Source organism: Schistocerca nitens, chromosome 9 (assembly GCF_023898315.1).
Source record: "Schistocerca nitens isolate TAMUIC-IGC-003100 chromosome 9, iqSchNite1.1, whole genome shotgun sequence".
NCBI classification, from domain to species: Eukaryota; Metazoa; Arthropoda; class Insecta; order Orthoptera; family Acrididae; genus Schistocerca; species Schistocerca nitens.
The window spans coordinates 259,806,220-259,824,011 of record NC_064622.1 but is presented as its reverse complement, the minus strand read 5'-3'; the positions used below and the strand labels follow the sequence as shown (position 1 = coordinate 259,824,011).

Below are 17,792 nucleotides of genomic sequence, written 5' to 3'. Positions count from 1 at the left end.
CAAATATGTATTCCAAAATAAAACATAGTAGAATATATTTCTCAGGCTCACTGGGAAGTACAAAACAACATCTGCAACAGTTCTGCAACTGTTTCTTGGCCTCTACTCAGTAAATCTAAGTATGATGTGACACAGTGACACTGGTTTGCTCCAAACAGGAAACAGAGGTAAGACACGTGAGATCATAGAGTGTAACTGGGGGGAACATGAGTGAACTAACAGAATGGATAAAAAATGAATGATTGCAGACGTTTTTTGGAAACAGCAGAAGAGTTCCTCGGCTACTTCTCGATATCAAGTAATGGAACAGAATCATCTTTTTTCCTCCTCCGCAGCCTAATGCCCTCCCTGCCAGAAATTGTCAGTTTAACTAAGGGAGCTACATCGTGTGGGCCACTTGTCTGTGAATCATCTGAAGTTTGTTTTCTGGTTACCTTATTTTAATTTTTTGTGAAAAGTGGTTTCTAAGGCAGAGACTGGGTACCAGTCCAACATTTTCAGTGCTTAGGAAACTGTGTACAAATGACACTCATGCTGGTAGGTGTCTGGCTCACCACCCTGTCTCGTAAGCAGTAGTGTGGGGCAATGCTGGATTTGTAATGGACGCACCAGTAGCCAATATCAGTGCCTCGGATGAAAACAAATCAGAACTGCAAATTTTGAGATGTGATTTAATAGAACATTTGCTGCAGTTGAAGCAATGTAATAACTATGCCTTTCAGCTGAACAAACAATATATAATTAAACCATTTCATGAGTAGCTTTTTGTAAAGTGTGAGAGCTTTGGTGGAAATTTTGAAAACAAAACAAAGTATCTCACAAATTTGCTTCTGTAGACAACTAACATCAAGAAAATTTCATTGCTGTCCAGTGAACGTGAAGGAGGGTTTTCCCCAAATGATTCTGACCATTACTGATGATAGAGCCTCTCTGTCAACAAAAACAGTTCCTTCACTACTTTTTCTGAAGCTGAATGGCCCATCACTGATGTGTTTTGACCCTACAAGGTAAGCAGAATATTTACTGCTTCATGGATGGTATTCCACTGTGGGCACTAACAAGAAGGAAAGAGAGAGTAGAGGAACATACAAAGAAAACCTTTCAAAGCTTTGGACAGTTTACACGTGTTCATCTTACTGAAATTTCTTTTTTGTAACAAATCTTAAATTGAGAAATAATATTAACTTCATCAATAAAACATGCAACAAAAGATAAAGATAAAACTTATCTTTTACCAGAACAAATGCTGTATTCACACTTTTAAAATGCTCAGAAAACCGTTAAAGTAACGGTTTGTGAAGTCTAAATTCCAAAAACACTCTACATAAAGTCATTGTTTACGACCTTGGCTAATGAATGTATTGAATATATTGAATCAATATGCATCATCTCCATTCGGGAAACAATCAGAGGTGCAGGCATCCACTACAAAGTTATACTGATGAACTTCTGGGTTGTAGGAGGAGATGAGGTCACTGGAAATGGAGCACAAGCTTGGATTACAGAAGGATGGAGAAGGAAATCATCTGGGCTCTTTCAAAAGAACCATCCCAACATTTGCCTTAAGTGATTCAGGGAAATCATGGAAAACCTAAATCAGGATGGCCGGACACAGGATTGAATGGTCGTCCTCCCAAATGCAAGTCCAGTGTACTAACCACTGCACAACCCCACTCAGTTTTTTGGGTTGTAAGGCACCCTACCCTTGTGTGTTTCCAGAACAATTAGCGAAACAGTGACCAGTGTTTCTTGCAAATAACTTGCTGGTAAGACAGTTGGGGCCTGGTACCGTAGGGAGTACTGCTGCTCCACAACAAGCCACACACTCATACAGATGTGGAAACTATGGATGTCCTATGTGATCTGAAGTTTGAGATGTGGAAATATCCACAATACAGACCAGACACAGCAACACCAGATCATCACTTGTTTGGCTCTTTGAAAGAATGCCTGCTTGGTCAAAAGTTAGCAGGTGATGATAAGGTCACACGGATAGCGTAAAAATGGTTACAGTCCACAGAATGTATTTTTTCTGTAGGGTATCAGGAAGCTTGTTTTGCTTTTATCCTGAATGGCATCAGCAACCTTAAAGGCATGGAAAAGCTGCAAAGCAGGATGATTATGAGGCAACATTTATTTCTCAGATATACCTACACACTAAATTAGAGATAGTTGCTGAGTTAGAGAACAAACACTTGTGTCACCATTGTTAATTTAATAGTTTGGCATCTATTGTGACTGGGATCTTACCAGAACTTCAACTGGCCATCAGAATGACAGCTGAGGGCAGGATATGAATTAAGAGAGTATTTTATAATTGTCAGATTATCTTGCATGTTACATGATCATTCACGCATTGGACTTTTTGTTCCATGGCTACAACATATTAATGAAAGGGCATGCACTGACCGTCATGAATTTCAATGGAGGATAAATGGGCCACAGTGCAGTAAATAACTGGCCATTTCAATATTAGTCAATGACGATGAGTAAAGAGCCATGACAATAGAATAAAGATTGACCGGTTGTGAACTGCCAATGGCAGTGTACGGGTAAATAAAAAATTGCTTGACATGACACCTATCACTTGCTAACAGCAGGTAGTGAAGGTAATCTACATCAAAGCACCAAAGAAAGTGGTATAGGCATGCATAATCAAATACAGGGAAACGTAAACAGGCAGAATACGACACTGCGGTAGGCAATGCCTACGTAAGACAACTGTCTGGAGCAGTTGTTAGATCGCCAGTTTAAGTTCTGGTAAGTCCCAGTCATAAGAGATGCCAAACTGTTACATTCACAATGGTGGCAAGAGTGTTTGCTCTCTAACTCAGCAACTACGATCCAAGAGAATAGTTCCACACAACACAAGTGCACCCCTTCTGCAAACTGCTGCAGATTTCAATGTTGGGCCATCAAGAAGTGTCAGAGTGCAAACCATTCAATGAATCATCATCCATATGGGCCTTCAGAGCCAAAGGCCACTCATGTACCATTGATGACTGCATGACACAAAGCTTTACACCTCACCTGGGCCTGTCAACACTGACATTGGACTATTGACAACTGGAAACATGTTGCGTGGTTGGATGAGTCTCGTTACAAATTGTATCGAGCAGATGGACGTGTATGGGTATGGAGACAATGCCATGAATCCATGGACCCTGCATTTCAGCAGGGGACTGTTCAAGCTGGTGGGGCTCTGTAATGGTAAGGCATGTTGGAGTGATGTGGGACCCATGACACATCTAGAAAATGCCCCTGACAAGTGACACGTATGTAAACATCCTGTCTGATCAGCTGCATCCACTGGGCGAATCCAGCAGGACAATGAGACACCCCACACATCCATAATTGCAACAGAGTGACTCCAATAACACTCTTCTGAGTTTAAAAACTTTGGCTGGCCACTAAACTCCCCAGACACTAACATTACTGAGCATATCTGGGATGCCTTGCAACATGCTGTTCAGAAGAGATCTCCATCCCCTCGTACTCTGATGGATTCATGGACAGCCCAGCAGGATTCATGGCACAAATTCCCTCCAGCACCACTCAGACATTAGTCAAGTCCATGTCACGTCATGTTGAGGCACTTCTGCGTGCTCATGGGGGTCTTACACGACATTAGTCGAGTGTACCAGTTTCTTTGACTCTTCAGTGTTTATGTGGGGGAGGTTTATATTGGATAAAATCACAGCCTTGATATTTCTGCCATCAGGACACAGCAACCTAAATTCTGATCACATGAACCCTTTGTTCATCTGCAACAAATTGTGAGTGTCCTGTAACTTGAGCAAGACTACTCCCATTATTTGAAGAAAGCTCCACAGGCCTGTGAGTGCTTGTGTGGAACCTCAGGTCACCTCACCTCAATGCATGTCTGTGTAGCTGTTGGGTGAATGTGTGTATCTTTAACCAAAATCAAACTAATGCACATTCGGTGTTGATATCAATTTTTCAGTCATTCAACAAGATAGCTCCTCAATATTTATTGTTTATTTATTTTATTTTTCATACTCACCTTGACATGCAATAACATTGTCTCTATCAAGCAGAAAAACCTTGGCCATGAATGCAGTTAAGGCGTACAGTTAAGGCGTACAGCTATTTCATTAACAGGGACGTCTGGTAAAAGGTATGTCACACCAACCACCTGTGATTTTTAGTGTACATCACTTCTCATATATATGAATTTTACTGTCGTAATAAAATTGTGACCGACTCTTGAACATAATGAAATCTAATCAAACTTTAGGTGTGAAGTTTCACTTTGCGGAAATTATTAAAGTTGCTAGGAACCAACTGGAGGTGGTGTATTTATTGTTAAGGCTGTATTTTTTCTAATCCAATGGTGGCATCTCTAAATCCTTCTGAATGTAATTAGATACCTACAGAATATTATACTCTGTTCATCATAAGAATAAACCTGATGTATACATTAAGCCATGTACTCTTACATGTCTGCTTGAATTTCATTGGATTTCTTTTCACGTGGAGCGGAAGCCAAGCTCCTTACAGCCATGTACGACCATAAGGATCGTTGTGTGCTGTGTTACATGGACATAAACTGAGCGATAATGCTCAGCTTTACCGGTGCATTAAACAAGGACAGCACTGGCCAGCCAGCGGTCCAACTAACCAGCAAAGAAACAATATAGCTTCGAATGTCATTTAAATTTACAGATAGTGAAATAATATTTGGCAAAACTTCAGCACTACCGCACGCTTCTTAGGTGACCAGACGGAAAGCATAAAATGCTCTCGTTCTTACCTGACATAGCATTCTAATTAAAAACAAGAGTAATGAAAATTCCTAACTTAAACACAAGATAATTTTTCTCAGCAAGCCAAGTGTGATGCAAAAGCATACTGGAAGGATTTCACCTTACTGTTGAATACTGAAGCCACTGAAGGTATTTATTACAGTCAGTCGTCTGTCAATCTCTTAGCTCCTTCCTTATCCAAATCCAAGAAATACATTGCAGTTCTGGAACTGTTTTCTGCTACGTTGATAACAATAAAACCACGAAGCCAACCAAGTGCCGCATTTTCTTCTTTTGAAAAAGCTGCGTGCGTTAGTTCCAGTATTCTGGCAACAAACAGTCTTGTTATTTCTCGGGTCAAACCCCTTAAATTGGCTCCTGATCAGTTCTGTTTGGTTCATATTATAATCGTACAGTGGAAAATGTAAAAATGCAGCATATGTTTGGTGTGCTCAATGCTGTGAAAATGATTGTTTTTCATGTTTCTGTGGTACAATGACGAGTACTTGGTTTTTCATTTTTGCCTTAAAAAATTAAACTTGTGTTTTCTTAACTTAAGCAGCTTTTATTAAATGTCTTTCATACAATATTGATAATAAATAATTTACACAAACAGGAATTTCATGTGCAGTATGTACCTTTGAAAAATATTAAGAACTACCTATTTCTCCACGCTTTTTAACCATGTTCCACACGCGTGTTTCACTACGAAACATAAAGCAGCCTCAGCCATTTTCATACCACGTATTAACAGTGTGACAATCAGAGCACAACTGTGCACAGGCTGTGACTGTACACGATTTTTGAAATAAAAACTACTTAGCTAAAGCGTAACACCACCAGTGTACGTGTGCTAGAGCAAGACTAACCTAGGCCCGCCAACAAACATTTGAGTTAATTGTAAGAGCAAATAGACATGTAACGTGTCTCACGAGGTGGGAGTATGTGGATTCTGCATGTGGTCATGAAATAGACTTTTTGAGAGGCCATGGAAGCACCGAGAATTAGAGAAAATCAATGATTCACAATTTATAGATATTTCACCCTCATGCATTATATGCATTCAAAACAAAAAATTTATTAACACTGGGAGACATCAGAGTATTATCTCTTAACACTACCTCTAGTCATGATAATGGCATTCTTTCTTCAGGTATGCCACATCCAGCTGAAGCCACTGCTACCAAACTGTGGGGATGATGATTACTACAATGCATCCATGGTCCCAGTAATATTACAGTAAATGTCTGGAACTAATATTGGGTGATTGAGTGTGCCAGTTGAAGTGTGAAAGGATGCCCGAGTGTTCATGAAACCAAGAATGTATGCATGCACCTCTGTCAGCACAGTCTTTCTCATCTTGTCATGAAGACGTAGAAGTAAGAATGTTGAAATAAACAGCCTGCTTCATATTCACAGTAATCAGCGTGAGTGGGTCCAAGCCAAGATACAAACCCCCCCCCCCCCTGAAACATCACACAACCACATCTGGCCTCAACTGCGCACTAGATACAACACAGATTGTTTCATGTGTGCCCTCAATGCCTTGTAACATTTGAAAAATGGTTAAATCAAGAAATGTTAGTTAACACTGCCTCCAGTCATCTACTGTCCAGTTTCTGTGTTGTTTTGCCCTTTCAAGATGTGCTGATTTATGTGCCACTGCAAGCAGTGGTCTTTTGCATGAAAATCGATACCAAATTTCGACTGTATGCAGTTCAAGTCGAAATGTTCTCTCAGAAACTGGTCGAGATGAACCTGCACTGACTAACAGCAGAGATTCTTGTCAACTTTTAACTCAATTGTCATTGGCAAGGCGTGAGACTTGGGTCAGTTTTATGTTGGTTAGGATCTTCCTGTGACCACATATGTTGTGGTACACCACACCTTGTGTGTGGACACACTGTGTTGGTACACCGTTTACTTTATTCAAGGCGTGCTTGTGGGCACATTCAAATTTTTTTTTTTTTTTAACTGTTGGTCTGCCAGCTATTCAGACGTCCGCCTTGATAGCAGAATGGCCAGTGCAACAGAATGCCATTCTAAGGGGTCCGGTTTCTGAAATTTTCTCCGCTCAAGGACTGGGTGTTGTGCTGTCTTTATCATCATCATCATCATCATCATCATCATCATCATCATCATCATCTCATCCACATCGACACGCAAGTCGCCGAAGTGGCCTGAACTCAAAAGTCATGCACCAGGCGACCGGTCTACCCGACGGGAGGCCCTAGCCACATGACATTTCAGCTATTCAGCAGAGTAGTTGTTTCCATTTTACACACAACATTTCAATGAGTGACCCTGATGTGTTCTTCTGAGTGGTGGAGTCCAGACACTACGTACATAACCACTAGCACCCAGAGAAGATAATAGCGTCAGTTATCAAAACACCGAGCATAAAATGGAAACAAAAAATCGGCCTAATAACCAGAGGACCACAATTAACCAATTATGCTGAGAAACCTGACAGAACATGATAGCTTCTTTTCGCCAATCTACCAAATCTCAATGCTGACCTCACTTTATTACACTGATTCCATACAGCCGCTTGGCACATACTACGGGACTGCCATGACTTACACCAGTGGTGGAGCATAACATGAGCACCTGGTACGAGGTCTGCATCATCTACAGCTCTCAACAGCAACCAGTGTGCTTTTACAAAGTGGTGACTCATACACCACCCGACTAAAAACATGAAGCACCCTGAAGAAACGATCAGCTCTAAATGTAACTTTGTACATGAGCATACTATTGGTGGGTATGTAAACTACATATAAGAGATGCAACAGCGTCAGATGTTGAGTGATCACTGAAAGACACGGAGATGCTGTGTACTCATGTGAGACAACATTATCAGCACCTTCTGGAGTTTGAAAGGGGCTTCAGTGAGTGTCTGTATTTGGCTGACTGGTCGAGTCGTGCGAAATGACGCGATTTTGGACTGTGTGTAAATAAGAGGGCAGGCATACTCATCATCAAGGCTCTGGCAGACAATATGTGACCACCACCATGGAGCACGACCCTACTGTGAACTAAGCACATTCTAACCCTTTCACATCTATGCTTGCCATCCAAGAATAAGCTATGAACTCTTTGTAAGTGTTCGCATCATTCCACACAGTCAGACCACGGAATCACTGTCAGATGTGTAGGCTGGCATTAACACCGCAGCAAAATAGGCTGCATCTGGAGTTGTGCTATGAACGGGATTCATGGACTGCTGAAGAATGGTGTCACTTTGCATTCAGTGTTGGATCAGGATTCTGCACTACTCTTTATGACGACTGGTGGTGAGTATGGCGGCAACCTTGGCAGCTGTCCTATTCTTCCAATGTTTTACAGAGGCAGAGAGGTGTTATTCCTGGCGTCATGGTGTGGGGAGTCATCGGGTATGACTTCAACTCACGCCTAGTAGTGACTGATGGAGCTCTGAAGGTCCAACAGTACATCACAGACATCCTGCACCCTGATGTGTTATCTCTTAGGCGACAATATCGTGGTGACATTTTTCAACAGAATGATGTTCACGGTTCATTTCTCTACGAATTGTTTGCATGATGTAGAGGTAATCCTGCGGCCAGAAAGGTGCCCAGATCTGCCCCACTGGAACATGTATATGACCAGATCTGATGTCATCTGCATCCCAGGACAAGTATCTAGGATATCAAGGACTAGTTACAACATTTGTGTGATAATATGCCTCAGGAGAGGATAAAACAGCTTTATCTACATCTACATCGATACTCTGCAAATCACATTTAAGTGTCTGGCAGAGGGTTCATCGAACCACCTTCACAATTCTCTATTATTACAACCTCATACAGCGCGTGGAGAGAACGAACACCTATATCTTTCCGTACGAGCTCTTATTTCCCTTAATTTATCGTGGTGATCATTTCTCCCTATGTAGGTCGGTGTCAGCAAAATATTTTCGCATTCGGAAGAGAAAGTTGGTGATTGGAATTTCGTGAGAAGATTCCGTCGCTACGACAAACGCCTTTCTGTTAATGATTTCCAGCCCAAATCCTGTACTATTTCATTGACACTCTCTCCCATATTTCGCGATAATGCAAAACGTGCTGCCCTTCTATGAAACTTTTTCGATGTACTCCCACACCGCGCAGCAGTATTCTAAAATAGGACAGACAATTGTAGTGTAGGCAGTCTGCTTAGTGAATCTGTTACATTTTCTAGGTGTCCTGCCAATAAAAAGCAGTCTTCCCCAAAACATTTTCTGTGTGTTCCTTCCAATTTAAGTTGTAATTGTAATTTCTAGGTATTTAGTTGGATTTACGGCCTTTATATTTGACTGATTTATCGTGTAACCGAAGTTTAACGAATTCCTTTTAGCGCTCACATGAATGACCTCACACTTTTCGTTATTTAGGGTCAACTGCCAATTTTCGCACAATTCAAAAACCTTTTCTAAATTTTTTTGCAGTTTGTTTTTATCTTCTGATGACTTTATTAGTCGATAAAGACAGCGTCATCTGCAAACAACCGAGGACGGCTGCTCAGATTGTCTCCCAAATCGTTTATATAGATAAGGAACAGCACATGGCCTATAACAGTATCTTGGGGAACGTCAGAAATCACTTCTGTTTTACTCCATGACTTTCCGTCAGTTACTACGAACTGTGACCCCTCTGACAGGAAATCACAAATCTAGTCACATAACTGAGACGATATTCCGTAAGCACGCAATTTCACTACAAGCCGCTTGTGTGGTACAGTGTCAAAAGTCTGCCGGAAATCCAGAAATGCGGAATAGATCTGAAATCCCTTGTCAATAGCACTCAACACTTTATGTGAATAAAGAGCTAGTTGTGATTCACAAGAACGATCTTTTGTAAACCCATGTTGACTGCGTGTCAAATGGTTCAAATGGCTCTGAGCACTATGGGACTCAACTGCTGTGGTCATAAGTCCCCTAGAACTTAGAACTACTTAAACCTAACTAACCTAAGGACACCACACACATCCATGCCCGAGGCAGGATTCGAACCTGCGACCGGAGCGGTCACGCGGTTCCAGACTGTAGCGCCTAGAACCGCACGGCCACTCTGGCCGGCGACTGCGTGTCAGTAGACAGTTTTCTTCAAGGTAATTCATAATGTACGAACACAATATACTGATATGAGCCTGTAATTAAGTGGATTACTCCTAACCTTTCTTGAATATTGGTGTGACCTGTGCAACTTTCCAGTCTTTGGGTACGGATAAATTCGTCGAGCGAACGGTTGGTTATGATTGTTAAGTACGGAGCTAATGCATCAGCATACTCTGAAAGTAACCTAACTGGTATACAATCTGGACCAGAAGACTTGCTTTTGTTAAGTGATTTAAGCTCCTTCACTGCTCCGAGGATATTTACTTCTACGTTACTGATGGCAGCTGTTCTTGATTCGATTTCTGGAATATTTACTTCGTCTTCTTTTGTGAAGGCATTTCGGAAGGCTGTCTTTAGTAACTCTGCTTTGGTATCTCTGTCTTCGATAGTATCTCAATTGCTATCGCGCAGAGAAGGCACTGATTGTTTCTTGCCGCTAAAATACTTCACATACGACCAGAATCTCTCTGGATTTTCTGCCAGGTTTCGAGACAAAGTTTCGTTGTAGAAACTGTTGTAAGCATCTCGCATTGACGTGCGCAGTAAATTTCTATCTTCTGTAAAAGATCGCCAATCTTGGGGATTTTACGTATGTTTAAATTTGGCATGTTTCTTTCGTTGTTTCTACAAGAGTGTTCTGGCCCGTTTTGTGTATCAAGGAGGATCAGCTCCGTCGTTTGTTAATTTATTTGGTATAAATCTCTCAATTGCTGCCGATACTATTTCTTTGAATTCAAGCCACATCTGGTCCACACTTGTATTATTACTTTGGATGGAATGGAGATTGTCTCCCAGGTAGGCGTCAAGTGAATTTTTATCTGCTTTTTTGAATAGGTATATTTTTCGTTTATTTCTGGAAGATCTGGGGTTTACAATCTGGCTACGACAGCTCCGTGTTCACTAATCCCTGTATCCGTTTTGAGGCCCGTTATTAACTCAGGATTATTTGTTGCTAAGAGGTCAAGTCTGTCTTCACAATCGTTTACTATGCGCGTGGGCTCATGAACTAACTGCTCGAAATAATTTTCAGAGAATTCGTTTAGCACAATTTCGGATGATGTTTTATGCGTACCTGCGGAATTAAACATGTATTTTCTCCAACATATCGAGGGTAAATTACAGTCACCACCAACTATAATCGTACGAGTCGAGTACGTGTTTGAAATCAAACTGAAGTTTTCTTTGAACCTTTCAGTAACTCTATCATCTGAATTGGGAGATCGGTAAAATGATCCAATTACTATTTTATTCCGGTTGCCATCAATGATCTCCGCCCATACTAACTCACAGGAACTACCTACTTCAATTTCGTGACAAGTTAAGTTCTGACAGCAACAAACTCGCCACCGCCAAAGGTGTTAAGCATCTCCTTTCGGAACACCGTTAGGTTCTTCGCAAAAATTTCGGCTGGGCTTATCTCCGGCTTTAGCCAGCTTTCAGTGCCTAAAACGATTTGATCATCAGTGCTTTCTATTAGCGCTTGGAGCTCTGGTACTTTTCCAACATAGCTACGACAGTTTACACCTGTTATACCGATGGCTCATGTATCAACGTTATACCTGTGTCAGACCTGCACTCTTTGTTCTTTGTGACTGAAGCCCTTCTTGTGTTTTCACTGGACTCTCTAACCTAAAAAACAGCTCAAATCTGTGACAGATTCAAGGTAGACGGACTGGAATGTCATAGTGGTAAGTGGGCTCAGACTGCCAAGTTGTTTGTAAATCTGACTCAACTTTGTTATTACCGAAATAACACTCCGTACCCTCTCAAACTGTACAGTTTCATTTCGTTTACTCCTCCCCTGCTGGGTGTCCCACTTTTGACAGGAAACGTACTTCGTCTGGTGAGCTTATCTAACAATGTGGTCAGGTGTTTTGGATTGTCAAACACTACCTGCTTAAGTCACTAGTCGGCAGGTTACAAAAGGAAACAAGTGATACTGACTGGAGCGCTGCTGGCGGGAGGGCGACCTCTGCAGCTCCTCCTCGAGGCGGCGGCGGATGCGCTCTGCGTCGGCGTCCAGCGGCGCGGCGCCGGGTAGCCTCTGGAGCTGGATGGCGTGCAGCCGCAGCAGCAGCGCGTGCAGCTCCTCCTCCAGCGAGCCGCGCCGCGCCACCGCCTCCACCAGTTCCGCGCGCAGATGCACCAGCTCCGCCTGCAACAACAGCATTTCGTCTCGCACACACATACACACCCTGATGGCAGTCACTGGGCACCAAACGTGAGCACAACACTGGGAAAGAGCGCACCTCTCTTTACATACACCAGCAGTTCCCAAGCTTTTTTTAACCAGCGACCACTCAGTTCTTTGTTGTTAGCAGGGAGTACAAAGTTCACGAAAAATAAACTTTGATCAAACCTTCAATGAACACTGAGGTAACAAAAGTCATGGGGTACCTCCGAATATTGTGTCAGACCTTCTTTTGCCCAGCATACTGGGGAAACTCAGTTTGGCATGGGCTCAACAAGTCGTTGGAAGTCCCCTACAGAAATAGTGAATCATGCTGTCTCTAAAGACGTCCACAACTGCAGAAGTGTTGCTGGTGCAGGATTCCGTGCACGAACTGACCTCCCAATTATGTCACATCTCGGGCAGTAATGGTGGCCAAATCATTCCCTCGAATCATCCATAGTGCTCTTCAGACCAATCGCGAAAAATCGTGGCCTGGTGACATGTTGCATTGTCATCCATCAAAATTCGATCGTTGTTTGGGAACACGAAGCCCATGAATGGCTTCAAATGGTATACAGATAGCCGAACATAACCATTTACAGTCAATGATCGGTTCAGTTGGACCAGAGGACAAGTCGATTCCACGTAAACCAGCCGACACCATAATGGAGCCACCATCGTCTTGCACAGTCCCTTGTTGACAACTTGGGTCCATGGCTTCGTGGGGTCTGCGCCACACTCGAACCCTACTATCAGCTCTTACCAATTGAAATCGGGTCTCATCTGATAAGGCCACGGTATTCCAATCGTCTAGGGATCAACCGATATGATCAAAACCCCAGCAGTGGCACGGTAGGCGATGTCGTCCTGTTAACAAAGGCAATAGCATCGGTCTTCTGCCGCCATAGCCCATTACGGCACATTCCGCTGCACTGTCCCAACGCATACGTTCCCCGTACGTCCTACATTGGTTTCTGCGGTTATTTCACGCAGTGTTGCTTGTCTGTCAGCACTAACAACTGTATGCAAGCTGCTCTTGGTCGTTAAGTGAACGCCGTCGGACACTGTGTTGGCCGTGGTGAGATTTCTAGGCACACTCTTGACACTGTGGATTTCGGGATACTGAATTCCCGAAATGTAACGTCCCATCCATCTAGCTCCAACTACCATTTTGCGTTCGAAGTCTTAGTTATCGTTATGTGATCATAATCACGTAGAAAACCTTTTCACATGAAGCACCTGAATAGAAATGACAGCTCCACCAATGCGCTTTCCTTCTGTACCTTGTGTACGCAATACTACCACCATCTGTATGTGAGTATATCGCTATGCCAAGACTCTTGTCACTTCAATGTATTCATTTAAAGCAACATGCATTAACAGTACTACTATAAAAGAAAACACAACATTTGTAATAGAAAATAAAATTCAGTTTGAAACAGTGAGATATCTGAGCTAGCATCTTCTGCACAAGTTCGGTATTCCTGAGGTCAATATTGTTGCTCAAAGCTACACGCTTATCGCCACTCACCTTCAGTCGATTCCTACACTTGCCTTTAATTGCCAGCAAAGCAGAAAACTCATGTTGGTATAAATAAGTTGTGGAGAAAAGCATAAGATGTCGGAAGGCGATTTCTCGAATTTTAGTGTATGGAACTGCTTTTTTTTAGACCTAAAACTGCTCCAAAGAATCAGATTCAAATGCGTCCTTGTAGTTTTTGTCTTTTCGAATTCACTGAGCTCTTGCTAGATTTCTTCTGCAACTTCCCCAGCATGAGTGCTAAAATTGGTTGCGAATCAGTTTTTAATCAGCTTTAACTCCTGTTTTGTTATATTCTGGAAAGTACTGTTGAATTCATCAGGCAACATTTGCAGATCACTGTTCATTTTTCCTTCTATGTTTATCCTTAACGTGTCATGCTTTTTACCACCAACGAGTGCTTTCAATGTCACTACCCATAATTGAAGTATGTAAATTAAGACACGAAATCTATCTTCAAATATAAACATATTTCCGACGCCTTCTGAACGTTGGCGGAACCTTGCAGCTGCAAGTTCAACTTACTCGAATACGTGAAAATACCCACAAGATAAACCAAATGCATCTGAGGTGTCGACGGAAAACTACTCTACTAAGTCTTTCACTTTTTTTCTAGCCTGGAAACAACTCAACTAAGTCCATTTTAGCGCACAATTCTATTTATTTACTTATTAACAAAGTCATGTATTTAAGGCGCTGCTTTTGATAACATTTACCACATTTATGTCCAATTACACTGAATTAGGCATTCAGGAACAGACTCAGACGGTAACGCTCGGGTGAAGTATGATACAATGCGTCGTTAATGCCGAAGGATTCTTCAGATTTACTAACATCGCTAGACTCGAGCTTGATCCTAACATAGCTGGGTCGCCATCCCTCCAGAAACCGACGAGCTTTCCATATAATGTTATGTTTCTGAGAATGTTCCGTACTTATTTCCATTATGTCCGTTCCTTTTGATGTCGTTTCCATTTCACGCGAAATCAATAATTCTGCCTTGACTATGTTGCTGTCATCTGAAAAGCGGAGAAACACGAAGAACTGCCAATAATTAGAATTGCCAGCCTGTTCATCACACTGCAAACCGAAACATGGCAGTTTTTTAAATTTTTGGAACAAGTTGATACTCGATATCACTTGACATTAGTTCAATTCGAACTTTAACCGTGTTGTTCGGCAGAGATTTTTTTTTTTTTTTTCTCCCTTCACCTCTGAAACTTCTCCGACAACTTGATGATTCACGAGTGTTTCTGCTATAGAGCGAAGCTGTTTTTGATTGTGCTGTCAGTTTCGATTACTCAAACGACGCTACGATTGATTATTAGTTTAACATTAAAAAGTTTAAAATTTTAGATCATTCGTGAACCATACTTTAATTCTTCCAGGGCAGTGGTTGGGAACCAATGCCATGCAGTTATGAGCCGAAACATTATGACTGGTCCCACCACGGTTTTCGAGGCCGCCTGGTGGAGTTGCTGACACCTGACGCGGAAAGGAAAGGAGTAGTATATAAACAGAGCAGACGCGAATGGGCAGATATGAAGCCCGCAAATAGGTAAATCCACTAATGTAAGCGACTTTGACAAAGGACAGGTTGCTACGGCCCCGCGCTTGGGAACGAGCATCTCTGAAACGGCGAAGCTGGTCAGCTGTTCGTGTGCTACAGTCGTGAGCATGTATAGCAACCGGTTGAATGCAGTGAAACCACTATTAAGGTGTATATTTACCGTGCGCCTTGCGGCTAGTCGCCGAGCGGCTGTAGCTTGCCCCAGGCGGAAGTAGAGGCGTCCACTGTGAACACAGGTGTGAATGGAATCGCTCGCCCGTACATGTTCAGGAAGAGGCATACAACCTACACGCGTGCCTCTACTTGCGCGTGGGCAAGTACAATCGCACGGCGACTAGGCCTACAGGCGTAAACGCACCTTCCGGCGGGAATATGTTGGGCGTCCAAGCATCACAGACCGTGGATGTTGGAGGCTTGTCTGCATTATAATGCAGGATTGGCTTCGGTGTGTAACAGATCTCACGACAGAGTACAGCGCAGCTGCAGGCACAAGTATTCACCGCACACTGCTGAACACGATGTTCCGCAGGAGAAGAATCCTACGTGTACTCATGCTGGCCCAATGAGTTCGTCAATTAAGGATGCACTGGGCACGAGGTCATCGAGATTGGACCTCGAATCACTGTAAACGTGATGCCTGGTAGGAGGAATCACATTTCACCAAGTCGATTATCGTGTCCAGATACTCTGTCAGCGAGACGAAGACCCATTATGCTATGGCGAACATTCACCTGGAATTCTAAGGGACCTGAGGCAGTAATCGAAGACACCATGAAAGCTGAGGACTAGGTGAACATTACTGCAGACCACCTGCATCACTTCATGCTTGGTGGTTTGCACGACAGCTGTAGCAGCTGCTAGCAGGATAACTGTCCGCGTAACAAGGTCAGAATCGTCTTACGGTGGTTTGAGCAGCATAATGGTGAACTCACGTTGATATCTTGGCTACTAAAGTTGCATCATCTGATAGCGAATGAATACATATGGCGCTGTATCGGGCCCCGGCTACGTGCCTACAAACCACCGGCCCGTAATCTGCGCGAATTGTGTGACCTCTGTAAAGAGATTTGGTACTCTATACCTACCAAACATTTATCAAGTGCATGCAACGCAGAATCGCGTTTAAGATTTTGCCTCATAATATGTGATGTGCATGGCACAGGAAACTTTTTACTGTGTAATACACTAGCCACATTTTACGTCTTTCAAATTCTGCAGCAGCAGCAGCAGCAGCAGCAGCATTCTTCCTCTCCTTCTTCAGGTCTACAGACTGATTTGCTGCAGTTCTTAACGCAAGTCTATTCTGTGCAAGCCCCTTCATCTCTCTGTGTTAACTCCTGCAACCTATAAGCATTCGAACCTGCTTATTGGGATCACGATATCTGTTATCAACCTATTTCTTCTTTTAGTTAAGTTACGCCATTTTTTTTTCTGCCTAATCCTATTACGTACCCCCTCGTTAGTTATCAGAAGTACCCACATAATCTTCAGTATTTTCTTGTGACAGTATGTTTCAAAAGCTTCTATTTTGTCTAAGCAAACGTTAAACAAACGTCTACGTATCGCTCCCGATAGGGCTGTATTCCAGACAGACACCTTCACAAAATATTTTCTAACAAATTTACATTCAGAGCTAACATTTTTCATAAGGGTCTTCTTACAATTAAAAGTCTGCATTCCTCTCTACTCCAACCATCGTCACGTACGTGCAGTTTGCTGCCCAAATAGCACAACTCGTCTACTTCTTTTAATGATTCTTTTTCTAATCTAATTCCCTAAGCATCATCTGATTTCATTTCGTTCCATTCCATTATCCTTGTTTTATTTTTCTTGGTATTTATTTAACAAACCCTTTTCAAGACACTGAACCTTTTGTTCAACTGCTCTTTCAGGTCCTTCGCCGTCTCTGGCAGAACTACAATCCTCTTTCCAAATTTTCTTGGTTTCGAATTGTACTTTCTTAGTTAAGTAAAACGTAGATAGATCCGCCACTTTTTTTACAGCGTAACAGATTATCTAGCTGAAAACATTGGAACATCTTTAAGACTGTTGGCAGGTGATAACAAAGTGGCAACACCAGAAGGCAGTATCGATTTTCAGAATGACATGCAGAGGACTGATGAGTGCTGCAGTCCCTGTGCAATTGACTCTGGGCGTGAATAAATGCAACATATTGCGCATACTTAAGAAAAAATAAAAAAGAATTACTGATGGAGACTTGCTGGAAACAGTATCTACCGTATAATATCTGGGAGCAACTATTCGGAGTGACCCTAAGTTGAATGACCACATAAAACGAATAGTACGAAAAACAGATGGTGGAAAAAGCCATAGACACAACCTCGTTCACAAAGGACGTGGCTTACACGGCGCTTGTTCGAGCGATTTTTGAGTACTGGGCTTCAGTCTGAGAGCTTTACCAGATAGGACTGACACGGGCGGGGGGATGGAGGGGGGAGGGAGAAGGTTGAGGGAGGGAGGGAGAGAGAGAGAGAGAGAGAGAGAGAGAGAGAGAGAGAGAGAGAGACAAGATCCAACGAAGAGCGGCACGTTTTGTAACGGGATCTTTTAGTTGGCGCGAGACCGTTAACAGAGACGTTCAATGAGGCCCAGTGGCAGACGTTACG

At 42.6% G+C, this 17,792-nt stretch overlaps 1 protein-coding gene across 1 annotated transcript in view; it reads right to left on the bottom strand.

Annotated features, from left to right (window-relative positions):
• Positions 1-17,792, bottom strand: part of LOC126204174 (uncharacterized) — a 123,680-nt gene that overhangs the window by 55,640 nt on the left and 50,248 nt on the right. Inside the window, exon 3 of the mRNA XM_049938580.1 lies at positions 11,827-12,037. Coding sequence (XP_049794537.1) covers positions 11,827-12,037 — 211 coding nt within the window. The remainder of the gene's footprint in view (positions 1-11,826; positions 12,038-17,792) is intronic.